At 36.8% G+C, this 16,524-nt stretch overlaps 1 protein-coding gene across 5 annotated transcripts in view; it reads left to right on the forward strand.

The window, feature by feature from the left end:
• Positions 1-6,182, forward strand: part of NRG3 (neuregulin 3) — a 1,046,954-nt gene extending 1,040,772 nt beyond the window's left edge. For 4 of the 5 annotated variants that reach the window (XM_059395856.1, XM_059395857.1, XM_059395858.1 and 1 more), the window contains exon 9: positions 4,079-6,182. In XM_059395856.1, coding sequence (XP_059251839.1) covers positions 4,079-4,586 — 508 coding nt within the window. In that variant the 3' untranslated portion in view covers positions 4,587-6,182. Of the gene's footprint in view, positions 1-3,763; positions 3,836-4,078 lie in introns of all 5 variants that reach the window. The other variant, XM_059395860.1, reaches the window with a different exon arrangement.
• Positions 6,183-16,524: the final 10,342 nt, after the last annotated feature.

Raw genomic sequence — 16,524 nt, forward strand, 5'->3', positions numbered from 1 at the left:
ACACATATATGGGGTGAGGGGAAATCAAGTTCAGAGATTTTGTAGATGGTTAGAGAACCAGCCCGTACTGTCTTTCTTTTCACTGGGTGCCGATATGGGCTATCATCCCATAGGTCCCAGGTATAAGGATGCTCGGAGCCCTTGCCAGGCATATAGGCTTGAACCCTACATAAACAAATATTCAGAGGCTCAGAGATTTCCATGAATGTTCAGGCACTGTTTTGTCTTTTACCTCCTGGGAGACTTACACTTATTGTCTGCATAGTGGTAGTTTTGTTTTGGTTCAATCATCATTGGGTTTGGAATATTCTCTCCAGCTGGCTGGCCACGTGTATTTTCCTGTGTGTGATATGCACCCAATGTTGATAAATGGTGACTCTAAGTCACTGTGTGCTCAGCACAATGAATCTCAAGGAGCAATCTCATTCTCAGTTCTTGAAAACAGCTATTTTCCACTCCTGGGGGACTGACCGTCTCTCCGGACTGGAAATGGGATTGGTAATAGAATTTCACAGCTAAAGGCCCTCTTCAAATCTGGCCCTAACCCGGAGGGGGAGTGAATGAATTTACAAGAGCTATCAGCCATCTGCTGCTTGTTTATCTGGGGTGTGGGCGCGCTCTGCTAGTTAGGCTCCTGGTGTATATGGCTTCTTTCCTTGGCACTTACGGTAGCCCAGCTTGAACCCGGCACATATCTTAGAGAGCTCTTGATGAAGGAATGAGATGGAGAGGAGATTCTTCAGGAGCTTTTCCCCCTGACTGAGGGACCTGGGACAACCATGGCAATGGCTCACAGAGCTCTGAACTAGGTTTTGTCAGGCAAATCAAACTTATGTATTCATATGCTAGCCAGAAAGAAATGGAATCACAGAACTAGATGGCTACCTTCAAAGCAGAAGGGATCCAAACGTACTGAATACCCATCTCATTTATCTAGCAACTGTACAGGTGTAAGTGATCCTTTAGGAATTTATAAAATGAACACACTAAGGATGGCAGAGTTGCAATGGCTAACTTGAGGTGGCATATGCCATGTAAAAGGACTGAGATTGAATACTGGCCTTTCTGACTAAATGAACCACTAAATCAGGAAAGAAATATGAAGAAAATCACATTCATGGATGATGATATGTAAGGGAAACAGCTAAGTGTATGGCTTCGGAGGGGAAAATGGCTCTCTTCAATTTAGTCAGTTGATTTCAATGCCACAAATACCAGGAACGGAGGCTTGGAGGCCTGTGCAGAGACACAAACTCCTTGGCTGGACCCCTGAATGCCTGGGAACCAAATCAAGTGACTAACTTGGAATTTCTCCTCTTTAGAAGGATGCTTTGACTCCCCTAGTGACAAATGAGACACACTTGCACTTTCTTTGGTGAGGGATCAGGGGAAGGGCAGTTCAAACTGGTATTTTGTAGTCAAGGCATGACAGCGTATGGATCAAGCTTGTGGAAGAGTTAGTGGCTCTTGAGGAACACAGAACTCTGAAGTGTCTTCTAATCTAGAGCCATATTAGAAATTTAGCTCCCGCTTGAACTTCTGGAGAATAGTATATAGCTTCTACTCGAATACCAGTGCTGGCTGGGACCCTCGTAGCAACTCTGAGAAGGAAGAGAGGACTCTGGCTGAATACTGGAGAGGCATGACTCCAGTCAGTCACCAGAGGAGTCCCCCTAGATCAGTATTCCCATGTTTTAATTAATGAAAACATGTAAGTGGGGCTGCCATTTGTCCAAGCCAGCAGAACTTGTAATGGCCTTGGGACTTAATGCCATTAAGTGACAGAAAACAAAAATTACATTTTCGGAGAGTTCTAATTGTTCAAAGTCCTCTCCACGTGATGGACGTTCTAGATTTCAGTTACTGCCAGCCACATGTCCCATACCTGCCTTGCAAGGTGACTCCTAAGCTAAGTGGCATTCCTCTTTCTCACCCAACTCCATCAATATGAAGACTTCCCCAAGTTTGGTTTGAATTACCTTTGATTACTACATTGTCGTGCCAATGTGGTCAGGAGGCTGCAATTTACTAAGTCCTCTGAGAGATTTATGCTTTTACCCAACAGTTTTACAAGGCATGTTTAGATGCTGTTCTAAGAATTTGCACCTGTCATCATCACATTTCAACCTGTTAGATTCTACCCACTGATACACCCAGAAGGTATCTATGTGGAATACAGTTTTATCCCAATTATATTTCTTGGCTCTGTGCCATTGGTGAATGTGATAAGCAAACATCCTCTATCCTCATGCTTATTAGCGATGCTAGCAGGATGACATCTGTCCCCTTTTTTCTTGTTGAAATTAAGTCAGTGATCAGAAACTACCGGGTCAGATTTTCAACCAGATTAACACTTAAGTGAAAGGCATATGATTGCCCAGGGAATTTCCCTTTACATGACCATACAATTAGAATATAATTGTAAAAAATATTATACATCTCTAAAAAGGTATTCTATTGCACCTTGGGATGCCCACTCATTTATGGCTTTAATAAGAAGAGTTACAATCAGACAATTCGGGATTAACTTGTTCCTCTGCTGCCTACCAAAGGTATAATTTGATATATAATTTGATGACTTTTCTTCTTAAATCACTAAGCTCAGATAGTGAGTGCCCCTTAATCTAGCTTATTTACCCATTGCATGGTAATAATAATAAATAAGCCACAGGTTTCTAAAAAATTAAATGACGTAATTAGACTTGAGCATGCTTTTAAAAAACATTTTGCAAATGTCAGCTGTTATTATGTTTGAAATGGACATTAACTGGGATATAAAGGGAGCATTTACCTTGAAAATTCGTTCCTGTATTCATGCATCCCCTTGATCAGGATTTATTGATTGCCAACTCTGTACTAGGCACAGTAAGAGAGAATGGAGCTACAGAGACACCTCCACTGGATCCTCGTCTTTTCTCCCCGTGTGGTGGAAAGACAGACCCCTAAATTGCTCTGATTGCATCCTTGCTATAAAGACTTCTATTTAGTATGCAAGACACTTCCCTGCAATTATTCTTTCCATTTATAAACATGATTGTTATTTACATCGTAATGCAAGACAAGGGGAATAAGACCTATTATATGGAGGGTGGCTATATTTAGATTATGCTTAAATGTTAACGTTTCATTTCACATTTAAGTTAAAGACAAATAACAGAGAATAGAGATTACTGTTCAGGATCCCAAGCCACATTTCTGTGAATCCACAACATACCTGCCCCACTCTCTGGCACAGGAAAATTCACCAGCTCTGAACAGGCAATAAGAGGGCTAGCCAGTTCCTGGCATATTCAAATGACTTGGAATGGCATGTTGGCATTCTTGACAAGCTACTGCCGTGCACCAGTGAAGTACCTTACTTGGCTCCAGAAACCATGTGAGGAAAGTTGCTATATTGGTAGAGGCTCAATGGACCTCACTTCACACTCATCCCCAGAAAGCAAATGTATGCCTCCATTCCCATTTGTAGGCTCAGCTGTCTGGAGGTGAGGCAGTTTCTACAGAGTTGAGAGCCAATGATAATTGGACCTGGGTCCCCTAAACTCAATGTGAAACAGAAACACGCAGGACGATAGTACAATGATGCTTCCAGGCCGGGCTTCCTGATCGCCCCCAGCTAGTGTGGCCGCGAGTCTACAGACTAAACCCGGGCTGAGAGGGTGGTCACATGGATGGAGTGGAGTAATGCCGTTATGGGTTTCCTGTTTGTCACTATGGAAAGGCCACACTTACCTGCTCAATCCCCATTTACTTTGTATTCTAGGATAGAGGTCAGGAAGACTATACCCCACCTGCCTATACAGCTGTGGTGTGTTGAAAGATCCCTGGACTTCAAGTAAGAAGATCTGGGTTTGAGTCTCAGTCTGTCACTTATTTTTCTGTGTGACCTTGGGCAAGTCACTTCACCTCTCTGAGCTTCAGTTTACTTCTCTGTTTAACTGGGAGCATATTATCCGTCTCATGGGGTTGCTGTGAGAATTCAGTGAGATGGTGCATGTGGAAGTGCTTTGTTGACTGAATATTGCTCTAAGGAAGCACGGCGGAAAGCAGGATATGTAACACCGCGTTTCTCTTTCAGGTATTCCTCCAGTGGTTTAAAAACCCAACAAAATGCATCCATAAATATGCAACTGCCTTCAAGAGAGACAAATTCCTATTTTAATAGCTTGGATCAAAAGGACCTGATGGGATATTCATCCGCGCGGGCCAGTTCCGTGCCCATCATCCCTTCAGTGGGTCTAGAAGACACCTGCATGCAAATGCCAGGGATTTCTGAAGTCAAAAGCATCAAATGGTACAAAAACTCCTACTCTGCTGACATTGTCAATGTGAGTATTCCAGTCAGCGATTGTCTTATAGCAGAACAACAAGAAGTGAAAATATTGCTAGAAACTGTCCAGGAGCAGATCCGAATTCTGAGCGACGCCAGGCGGTCAGAGGACTACGAACTGGCCAGTGTAGAAACCGAGGACAGTGCAAGTGAAAACACAGCCTTTCTCCCCCTGAGTCCCACGGCCAAATCAGAACGAGAGGCACAGTTTGTCTTAAGAAATGAAATACAAAGAGACTCCGCGTTGACCAAGTGACTGGAGCTGGAGGAATCGGTGTGTTCTATGCTTTGCTCAACAGGAAAAGAGAGGAAATTAAATACAAATTATTTATATGCATTAATTTAAGAGCATCTACTTAGAAGAAACCAAATAGTCTATCGCCCTCATATCATACTGTTTTTTAACAAAATATTTTTTTAAAGGGAAAGAAACGTTTCAGGAGGGATAAAGCTTACAACTAAAGCTTTGGGTAGAATTGTGAATACGTTTTCAGTTAGTCCCAACACCGGGGCCTCTTTTGGCTCTTAGTAGATGTGGGTGATTCAGACCCTCAGCCCCACCGCACCAGTGTCCTCATAAAAAAAGCACTGGCAGTTCCCCGGTTTCAAAGAGACAAGCTGTATCCTGAGGGCGGACGTGCCAATGAGCAGGTGGCCCTTGCATTTGGCTTGCAGGTCCCAACCCCTAAATTTCTCTTCACTCGACAGCCTCCTCACAGGTTATGTCATGTCAACCAATGTAGTGTTTTCTCTTTCATTTTTGAAGAATGGCACAAAGACTCTGGAAGAGGGAGGGCGGGAGATAGAAGGCGTAATCTGGGGCAATCTTAGCTACTCTTGACGTGCCGCTCCCTCTGAAATTTGAAGGCACAGAATCTCAGAGGGAGGTGTGAAGGAAATTATTATAGAAAAAGAGATGAGAAAATTCACAATGTCGTGTTACTAAAATCATGCGAGTAGAAGTGTTTTTCTTTGAGATTGTGTAGGGGCTCCAAAGGAGCCTTTCTCAGTGTGTGTGCGTGTGTGCCTGTGTGTGTATGTGTGTGTGCGCATGCGTGCGCACACCCGTGTGTGGGTATGGGTTTGCTCACTCGAGCACAGGTATGCTGTATGCACATGTGTTCATTGTGTGTATGTGTGTGCATGTGTGTGCATATTAAGCTTGCTAAAATTTGTTCTGAAACATCAGGGAATTTATTATTCAGAAAAAAAATTTCCCTCTCAGATCTGTTCACTTTAAATTTATCCATTAAGTATCAAGTTCAGTTCGTAAGTTCTTAAATCAAGGTCACTTGCATGGCGGGATCCTATAAAACTCTTGACAACGTCAAGATCATTTTCTGGTGTGAATACTTTTGAGAGGAATAACTATTGGCTCATTAATGATATCAGTACCACAAGGCGAGTTGAGGATGTGTGTTTATTTTGAATTATGCATACTTAAATGATTTACACAAGCCAATTATCAAATTGACAGTTACCCTTTGCTTTCTCGTCATCCTCATTACTATTTATTTTGTAGCAAGTCTACTATTTGTGGACCAAGACATTGGCTTCTGTGGTTAATATGGAAAGAATAAATTGTTGAAATCACAAAGCCCAGACTTTTCAGTTCACAGGAAGCCCCCAAAAGAACAGTAAATTGTGTTGTATGTTCATTTGGAATAAAGCAATATTTTTACCACTGCTAAGGTGAACTGAAACTTCTCCTGAAGATTTGTCTGTTTTATTTACCCTTATTTTCATGGGGCATTCAAGGAAATTAGTGTTCACATAACTAGTCTTTTTCCAATTATTGGTGGTGTTGAGTTGTTATGTTTACACTGTTTTAAATAAAAAGGCACAGTATTTGAAAGTATATAAAAGATTTCTTTTACTGCAGTCTGGGAAGACTTTGGTTAAAATTTCCTTGTGGAAGATTCACATTACAATGGAAGAAAATTTAACTATTTCTGAATCAAATATTTAATATACAATTCTTACTGAGGTTAAGTTTTTTTCTGTTAAAAATATATTACAAATTGCTCTTTGAGGACATTCTTTAGTAGACATAATGTCACGCAGAGGAAGGCAAACACTGTGTTCTTACCAGCACTGTTCAGTGGAACTTAAGGTCTCAGATGTTGAAAACACTTCGGTAGAAATGCATTTTCTACTTAACAAAAGGCTTTTGGTATTCATTAATTGTCCTATTATACTTACATTATTTTGAATGTAGAGGTACTATTGTTAGACTCTTAAAAGATTATCACAAACTTATAATGTCTAAACCATCTAGGCTCCCACTTAAAAATATTGTATCTTTGGGACAAGGATCTATGACCCCCGTGACTTGCATATCCAATATGTTACTGTGTTGAAATTTATCAGTATTATCCAACATTACCTGGAAGACCTCACAGATCTGTTGAAGTCGACCTTGTTTCTTGGGTTTTTCATCAAAAAGTTATCTGTGGCATACCTAAAAGATTCGTACAGATTTCACCTAATTAGGAGGTGATAATTAGGTGACTCATAGCAATTACTTTAATACATAATTCACACTGAAAAGATTAAATATTATCCATCAAACAAGTACTAATCCAATCCCCACTTTGTTTTTTTCTTAAGGTAGAACAATATATTCTGTGATTATAAACACTCTGGTGCGTCATGAAGAGCCTTAATATCAGATGCACCCACTGGCAGTCTGATGTAAAGTTTAGAGATACAGTATGCACTTCCTAATTGATAATCAAGACAAAATATTCCTTAAAGAAAAAAATATTAACGGTTATTTCAGTGGCCATTTTTCTCATTTTGGAATATGAAGCTCTCCTCTGAAAAGGGCCCAAGCTCAAAAGGCACATGTTTGGGCACCAGCTGACAAGCGTTCCTAGTGTCAAGACTTTCAAAGTTGATCTAACATGGCAAACCCCAGAGACATTGGTACCTTGTCCTTCAAGCTCATGTGCCTAACAGAGAGGTGCTTATTTCTACAAGACACCTTTGATTTTGTTTCATTTTCCTTGTCTTTATTATGGGAATAGATATTTGGAGATTTGTAACTAAGTAAGTTGCATATTAGTCATTTACTGAAGAATGAATGTCACTCATGAGTTTTTTACTCTGAATCATTTTCTAATTAGTTTTTTTATATACAAGGCATATATTATTCTAAGTGGCCATGGAACACTGTTGTTCAAAGTGTATGACAAATTTTATGCTACTGCAAAATAGAAATGATGTTGGAGAATTGGCATCCAAATTTTCTTTCTGGTTTTCCCATGTACCTTATTAAATGCTCTATGTTTTATACTCTAATCCAATATCTACCTTGCTATGATCTAAAAATTTCTAAATTTATCACATCTTCAATATTTCACATCATTTCTAAGTAGCAATAGCAAGGACTTCTGGAGGAGGAAAAGTGCTGGTTTTAAGACTTCACAATCTCTTTTGATGATAAGAAGATATCAGACCTACCAAAAAGAGAAAAGTAGAACCAAGCTGACTTTGAGAGAATGCCCATTGGCTTCCAGGTTGAATGACAGTTAAAATGTAAGTGAGGCCTCTGGCGACCATGGCGAAGGCTGTCAATAACCAGGTCTCCACCAGAATACGCTTGATGTATGAGGCAGTGACGCACACCCATCTGCTCTATGGTGCTATAGGAAACCATGGCTCCCTAAGTGAGGGGAGATGCTGGTTCCTTTGATCCCAGCCCTGTAAGCCAGAAAATATTGCCCTGAGACAAGTGCTGTGAACCATTTCCGAAACGAGTATATACTATACTTGGGAACACAGCAAGAGGGGTGGGATTTTTATTTGATCTTTTGGTATCCGGGAAACATTTTATATATAAAGAATACTTTTTTATTATTATTCGATTGTATAGATTCAGTACAGTGTATTTGATGATAGCATATCTCTACTGTGTTTATACCTTAGTCTTCAGAAATTCAGTCTTCATCCAGGAAAGATCAGCACAATGTTTCTGGGCGGGAAGCATCTAAAATTGAGAATAGAATGTTGTGGGGAATGATGCCTTTAAATAAGCTTTATCTCGTCCTTTTTTATTTTTTCTTTCCCTTTTAAAGAAATAGTGAGGGTAAAGGAAGAAATTCATTCCTTAAGATCCATTTTGTTTTCTTATAACTACCTGTTTCCTACTGTGACTCCACACACATACACATGTATACATATCTAAGCATACACACACACACACACACACACACATATATGATGTGTATGTATATTAAATTTAGGGGGTTAATTATTTTGTTAGCTTTATTTTTGCTTAATTTGAAAAAATTAAAGTTAATGCCAGTGAAATCAAATCATTTACAGACCAGTCAAACTGACAATGTTTAGATAACACAAGGGTTTTTTTTCAGTTCTTTCCTTTTCTTAGGTAAGCAGAAATCCTTGGGTTGGAGAATTTACTAGACCCTGGAATAAAATCTCTGCTAGATTATCTCTTAGAAGTAAAGGTTAAACTATGGATGTATATGATTGCTGTCCCTATAGCGTACAATGGTATCAAATATATTTTCTGGAAATATAGATACAAGTTTTCCCAAAGGTTCCTATACAGGTAGCTTTGGCTTCAAGTGCACATGGGCTCTAGTGAGGAATAGAGGTCAAGGCAGACTGGGGAGGGGAGGATATTACATGTTAATATTTGATACCCCAGTGAAAATGTACAGGTGATAGTAGAGGTGACCACACACCATCCTGATAAAATAGAGAACAGGCTTCTAGTATTTTGGAAACTTTTTTTCATAAACATTGATTGCATGGGTATTGTTGCCTATGAAATAATTAATTGTGTAATAGCAAACAATTCATGTTGAGAGTCATCTTTGTGAAAGCTCGTGACCTTCTTATACATATTAGTAGTTTAATGACCCCATCTGTCAAATAAGGAGGATGATCAAGTTCATCTTCTCTTTCCTTCCAAACTGAATAATAAATAGCCTGTTATCTGATCATTCTAATTCAGACTTTACCTGGTCATTTGTCATCCAATCGTTTCATGACCCCTTGGAAAGTTAGTAGCTATGTCTTGTAAAACTCAACAATTATTGAAACCTGTATATCATATATATATTACACTTACAATATTCCATTTCCATAGAGAAATAGGATCACTTTTGTCATTTTTAAAGTAAATTTACCTAGGACAGGTAATAAACAATAAAGGATAGCAAAGAAAATACCTAACTTCAAAGCTTGAGCATCAAAATTTGCCCCAGATTTTGGATTAAAATTTGCTGTGGATTTTTTTTTAAGTGTATCCTTTGTGAATCTTTATCAAAGCCAGAGTAGGGAGTTCTTCTGAGAAGGCCTGATACCTTGAAGATGTTCTCTCACAGAAGCAATGACATACTCTTACTGGATACATTGGATATTTCTTGATAGTCTCAATTATTTTGCACATCAAACTCCTTAACACAAACCCTCCAACTAATAATGAATAAAGTCTCTGGGGACACTTTCACATTTTAGTTGGAAACAATCCTGTTCTGGAGTGGAGGGGGGCACAATTGACAAAAAATTGCAGAGTTCACTTACTTAATTTTGGTTTTAATTGCTGTTTCTGACAAGTCATATCAATTTACTCTTCCAGTACCATCCAGGTAGCACTAATTCTTCCATATAATTTTTCTTCATCAAGATCCCAAAGTCTGAAGTCTTTAGTCTTCAATATACCAATGCAGAATGTTAAAATAGGTAAATCAAAACAGTAAATCTCATTAACTTGTGTTGTGTTTTTAAAGCTCTATGGATTCCATGTAGTTGTTTACAAAGTCAAAATAGAAAAAATGCAGATTTTTAAAAACTTTTTGTTGTCTTTAGAGGTCTGATGAACCATTCACAGCCTTGTTCCACTTTACATTGATATTCGATATTGTCCTTTCCGAAAGTTGAAGGTCTTATACACACACACACACAGCATGTTAAGATTCAATGTTGTCCTCCTTTTTCTTAGAATTTTCTCTTATAGCTCACCCAAATGTGTCCAATGTCTCATTATGTGGATGACCTTGGATTCAGATATGTTTCATATGAAATGCAGACAGCAGAAAATACAGTGATTCTCTTCTAAGGTTACATGTATAGAAGGTTCTATACAGCCTTCTTTTGAATCCTGTCTATCAAAAAAAAAAAAAAGAAGTCTGGAGATTAGACACATTTGTTCAAACTGGAATAAATGGAAAATTATACTACTTACCTTAAAATCTCCACACATTTACCAGTGGCCACTATCTTAAAGATAATCCGAGGAAAATACCTTGATGCCCTCTTATTTTTCAAGTATGCAATTGTACACAGTGAAAAATGAATTCCCTAGTTGTTCATAATTCATACATGTTATTAACTCATTTGTCCATATTTTAAATAAAGAAAGGAAGTCACACAGAAAAGAATATATACAAAATGGTCAGCAGAATATCTTCAGTCATTTAAAAAAATTTTTTTAAAGATTTTATTTATTTGAAGAGAGAGAGAGAGATCACAAGTAGGCAGAGTGGCAGGCAGAGAGAGAGAGGGGAAGTAGGCTCCCTGCTGAGCAGAGAGCCGGATGCGATGTGGGGCTTGATCCCAGGACCCTGAGATCATGACCAGAGCCGAAGGCAGAGGCTTAACCCACTGAGCCACCCAGACCCCCCACCAATGTTTGTTTTAAAACAGAAAAAAATCTCTTGTGCCTGTGATAATAATTTTATCTTAAGGAGTGATATGTTTCCCCTTCCAAGAAAGTATTTGAAAATGCTATACTTCACTCTGGAGTAGATATGAAGGCTACGGGAAATAATACTGTTTGTCCCTTGGCATCCCACGAAAGTTTGGTTACATTATGTGACACTGCATTTCACGGAAATATATCACATTTCTTATTAAAAATTACAATATTACTAATCAACTTAATGATAATATTGACTTTTTCATGTAAGTTTTCATCTGTGGAGGGAATCCTTGTCTATTTTCCTGGTGCATCTTCTCAGTAGTCTTTGATGAACCTGAACACTCAGATCCCTTAGGTTGGGTTTTACTGAATGTTACTTTTATCTTCTTGTTTATTAAAGAGAATATCGAGCCAAAATGAGAGACTAATGTGATTTTGTAGAGGAAAATAGCTTTGTTCTTTTGAGTTCTGGTAGGGGAGAATTAAACTTGTATTGTTTCCAATGTAAGTGATAATAAGGTTCATGACTTTAGCCAGTATTTTCTCATATACAGACATAGCCTAGGGTTCTTTAATTTTCCAAATATTATTAACAGACTTTTCAACTTTCTTATTGTTTTTTTACATTTTCTATTTTGTAAGAAATAAAGATAAAAATTAATTTATGTAAAAGAACAAAGCAATAAATAAAGTGATCTTTTAAACATGAATAAAAAATAATCAATAGCAACATTTTTGAAGGCTTCACATAAAATACTAATAACTAAAATCTAAGGTTAAAATAATGTAAAGAATTATTAGGTAAATGGTTTGCAAAATAAGGTGGAGCTTTTTAAAAATAATTCTCTATAGACCAAACTCTTTCTATAATAATAGTTCATACTTCAGTATTTCCATTGGGCATTAATTATACCTACTGAGCTCAAACATTTAAATATAGTAAAGTCTCCACCTTTGGAACTTCTTCAAACTTGTCACAAAATTTATGAAAATCTCTGTTTAAAATGGGAAAAATTATACAGATCTGTAGAACAAAATCATTATCTACTAATGCATTCTTCTTTTCTTATTGACAGTTTTCACCAAATGCTCCATATTTTAAGCTGAACATAGATGAAGCTACTGAATTAAATATGGAGACAGATGTCAACACATTCTGAAAATTAAAATGTGTGACATAGATATATGGATCTGCAGTACAGGAAAGAACAAGCTCCCTAGGAATGCCTTAGGGAACTAGAGATCCAGGTACTCCTAGCATCTGAGATGAGTCTATGGCAGTAAGTTAGTAATTAACACAAAGCCCCCTTACCCACAAGACAAGCCAGGTTCTATCACTATATAACCAGCTTTGTTTCTATGGGTCATCTTCCACTTTTTTTTTCTTGCAGTATTATTTTTGAAGCAAAATCCAGTCATTGTATAATTTCATCAGTAAAAACACAAGTAAGTTAAAAAAATTTAAAAAAGAAGAAGAAGTTGCAGTGTTCCTTGGATCAAAAATCTAAACTGAAAGGTGTACCATAGTAGCTTGACCTTCAGTAATAAGGTAGCTTGTCTTGCAAACTCCATTCATTCCAGCTGAAAAAATGAATGAAGCATTACCCTGAGGACCTGTCTCCAATTAGAAAGTAGAGACAGATACCTGATGCCATGAACATTTGCACAACAGATAGAGTTAATGGATTTTCTTTCTGCTTTGCTTTTTTTCATCTTTAAAATTAATGTCACTGAAAGTGTGAAAAATAAGAAAATGATCAGCATGAATTCAACAATGCTAAGACCATACTCAACAGTGTTTTTGTAAAATTTCTTCTCATTTTCCACATATGTGCATATTTCACTGTTATTTTCCTACTATGTTGCATTATAATTAAAAAAATAATATATCATACTGTCCCATGGTAATACATTGTCTTTGTAAACATTTAATTTAGAGGCTACATAAATTCCAGTTTGTTCGTATGTTATGACTTCTTTAAACATTTTATTATTAATTGAAGTTCAAATTGCTTCAATTTATTCACTACCATAAGTGACTCCACAATTAGTATCATAGAATACATATTACTATTTCTTTCTTTTGGAAGGAGAAACTGCAGGTCCACGAACAATTTTCATAGGGTCTATAAACGCTCAGAAGTGTAAGCTGTGCTGGTGTATAGGTTAGTATGTGTGTATTTTTGGTAGGGCAGAAAGTCTCTAACAAAAAATTTCACAAGGTTAGTAACGAAACGTGTGAACTTCAATGGATAAGAATAACTCCTTCAGTAATTTCCCAGTTATACACTGAAGAAGTTTATATGGTTGGGTCAATGAGTAACTTTTTAAAGTTACTTTATTACTTATTTTACAGTTTAAATTAGACTTCTTTTTTTTTTTTTAAAAGAAGCTTTAGGTTCATAGCAAAATTGAAGGGAAAGTACAGAAATTTCCCATATACTCTCCATACCCCCACATCCCCACACAATAGCCTCCTCATGATCAACATCCCCCTCCAGAGTGGTACATTTCTTTCAATTGAAGAACTTACCTGGACACAGCATAGTCACCAAAAATCCATAGCTATTACACTACAGTTCACTCTTGTTGTTATACATGTGATAGGTTTCAGCAAATGTATAATGATGTTTATTCAGAGCATTTTCACTGCCCTAAAAATCCTCTGTGCCCACCTACTCATTCACCCTCTTCCTCAACCATGAGCAACCGCTGGTCTTTTTCCTGTCTTCATATGACCAATTTGGATATTTATTTTAGAGCTTACTCAATTAATTTCTAGAAGTGGCTAATATATACAATTTTTATGTTACTTGAATTTTTTTCGTTACTTTGCATAGCAATATAAAACATGGTAGTTACAATGGTGTAGGTCTCATCAGAAATGTATTATTTTAATGAAGCTTAATTTTAACTTGTAATTAGACAAATGTTACATACTTACACATAAAATATGTAAGGAGAAAAATAAAAATCACCACTGGGAGATAACAACTATTAGTATTTGAGTATATTTCCTTCCAATGTTTTTAATTGAATAAATATATAGACATCATATATCATTTACAAAATTGGAGTCATTTTGTATTTAAAGCCTTTTATACTGCTTTATTAAATTTACATATGCTCTCTGATAATTTCCTCAATTAGTAAAGTAGTACACATATTTTTAATGACAACATAAGTCATTATGTGGATGAAGCACATTCATATTTTCAAAGAGCTCTTTAAACATCACAATGTTATTCAAATGATTTTTAAATATTTATATTTGTACATGTTTACATTTACATATGTACATATTTACATTTAAATATTTGCATTTGACTTATGTCAATGTTTAAATATTATATGTACACCTATGCATTAATTTTTTGGCATAAGCATATTTCTAAGTATAGGTAGACAAAGATAGTAGGTTCCCTCACAGTATTGTCTTTTGGAGAAGCTCCCCTGAGGGATATTGGTCACCAAAATCACCATATTTGCTAATGTAGATAGGTGGGTAAAAAGACATAAGCCTTAGAGAAACCTCTGTACAGTTTACTACATTGTCCTTTCCCAATCTGCATTAAAAAAACTGAGTGTTCAGCCCCATGGCACAGCTGGTTAAGCAACTGCCTTCAGCTCAGGTCATGATCCCAGAGTCCCAGGATCGAATCCCACATGGAGCTCCCAGCTCCATAGAGAGTCTGCTTCTCCCTCTGACCTTCTCCCCTGTAGTGCTCTTGTTCTCTCTCACTTTCTCTCTCAAATAAATAAATAAAATCTTTTAAAAACAAACAAACAAACAAACAAACAAAAAACCCTTAGTGTTAAAAAATAAGATGATGGTTTAAAAATTGCCATCAGCTTTGGAACCTGGGAGGAGTGACATTACGGTAAAAGCAAACCATTGTAAAGAACTGAGAACACGCCCAGCACTCAATGTTTTACATATGTTAACTTACTTAGTCTTCATAATAACCCTATGAAATAGGTATGCACATCACTCCCATTTTTAAAGATAAGGAGAAGGAGACTGAGGCATAAAGAAGATAAGAAACTTGCCTGAGATTTCACAGATAACGAATTGTAAGGGGCTGGCATTCAAGCCAGAATTCATGCAGGCTTACCTTTATTTTCCAATCTTGTTCATTATCTTGAGGAATTTCTTATAATTCAAATGTCCTGGATAGAGTAGAGTCTCTAAGGCTAAGTGAAGATGATCCTTATTTCAGTTCACTAAATCCAGCAAATAAATATAACAAGTGCTAAAAATAAGGGCAGAGCACAGAATTAATGAGTGGGACTCTATATATCCAATTTTGTGGGTCATTTGAAATTCTCACATATGGAATATAGCTATCAGATAGTTACCAAAACTACTACTCCCCCTCCCAAATATGATAGGTAGAAGTGGCAGGAAGAAGACCAGAGGGACCATACCTATGCCCTTGGCTACCTCCAGTTTCCATTAAGTGAGGAATGAGTACTTGAGGAATGATGATGGTCCTCAAGTCATCTGCTTCAACAAAGCAAGAGTTGGTGCTTTGTTCATGACTCTACTTCCCGGTTCATTCACTGCAAGTTGCCACATCACTGAAATGTTAGTATAAATTGATACCAATCATCCCTCAAACCTAAGATCTGAAAAAAGGATTTTGTATGTGCGCGCACATGGTCAATAGAAGAAATAAAGATTCACTCAATCTCTCCTACACTCACCGTTATTAGACAGGAGAATAGTGAAGTCATTTGCAGGCAAGAACAAAGGCCAAACATACTGCTTTCAATATGTAGAAGTCATGACTCCTTTCAAAATGAGATTTGCTCTACTGCTGCCCCTTAGAAATTGTCAACTATTATATCAAGAAAACTATACTTCAGAAATGAAGTAAAAGACCAAGGGCAATGGGTAAGACTCACTGAAAAAGCAAACATTATATAAAGAATCAAAGTAAAGGAAATTATTTTCTACAGAAGAAGAAATAATGAAAGCAGAACTAAAGTCTGACAGAACTAGTAAACAGTAAAATTGGATAAATGTTAATTTATGCTCCAATAGGATTGGAGTTGGAAACATAGGTGTTTAATTTCTTACTTTTCCTCCCTAAGATATGTTGTTTCAGAAGTTAAAAATAATAATAGAACATTTTTTTAAATGTTAAAAAGGCAAACAAAAATAATCCTATGGCTCTAAAGAGAAAATTAAAAATTCAGTTAAAGAAAACTTAGAAAATGAAAAGGAAGACATAAACCAGCTAAAGCTATAGTCAGTGGAACCCTGAGAGTCTTAAATAAATTTAACATTAAAAGAAGAGAGAAGTGTTCAATTGAGGATTCGACTGAGAAAGTTAGAGATAATATAATCCATTTTTTAAAATAAGAGAAATGGTGTAAAGGCAGAAAATTAGATATTTGTAATAAGAAAAAAAGTAGAAATAATAACACTTTGAAAAATAAATATGCAAAGTTAGGAAAAGAATAATTTTTAAATGAAAAATAAAAAATAAATACAAAAAACATATAAATCACAAAC

Source organism: Mustela nigripes, chromosome 4 (assembly GCF_022355385.1).
Source record: "Mustela nigripes isolate SB6536 chromosome 4, MUSNIG.SB6536, whole genome shotgun sequence".
Taxonomy (NCBI): Eukaryota; Metazoa; Chordata; class Mammalia; order Carnivora; family Mustelidae; genus Mustela; species Mustela nigripes.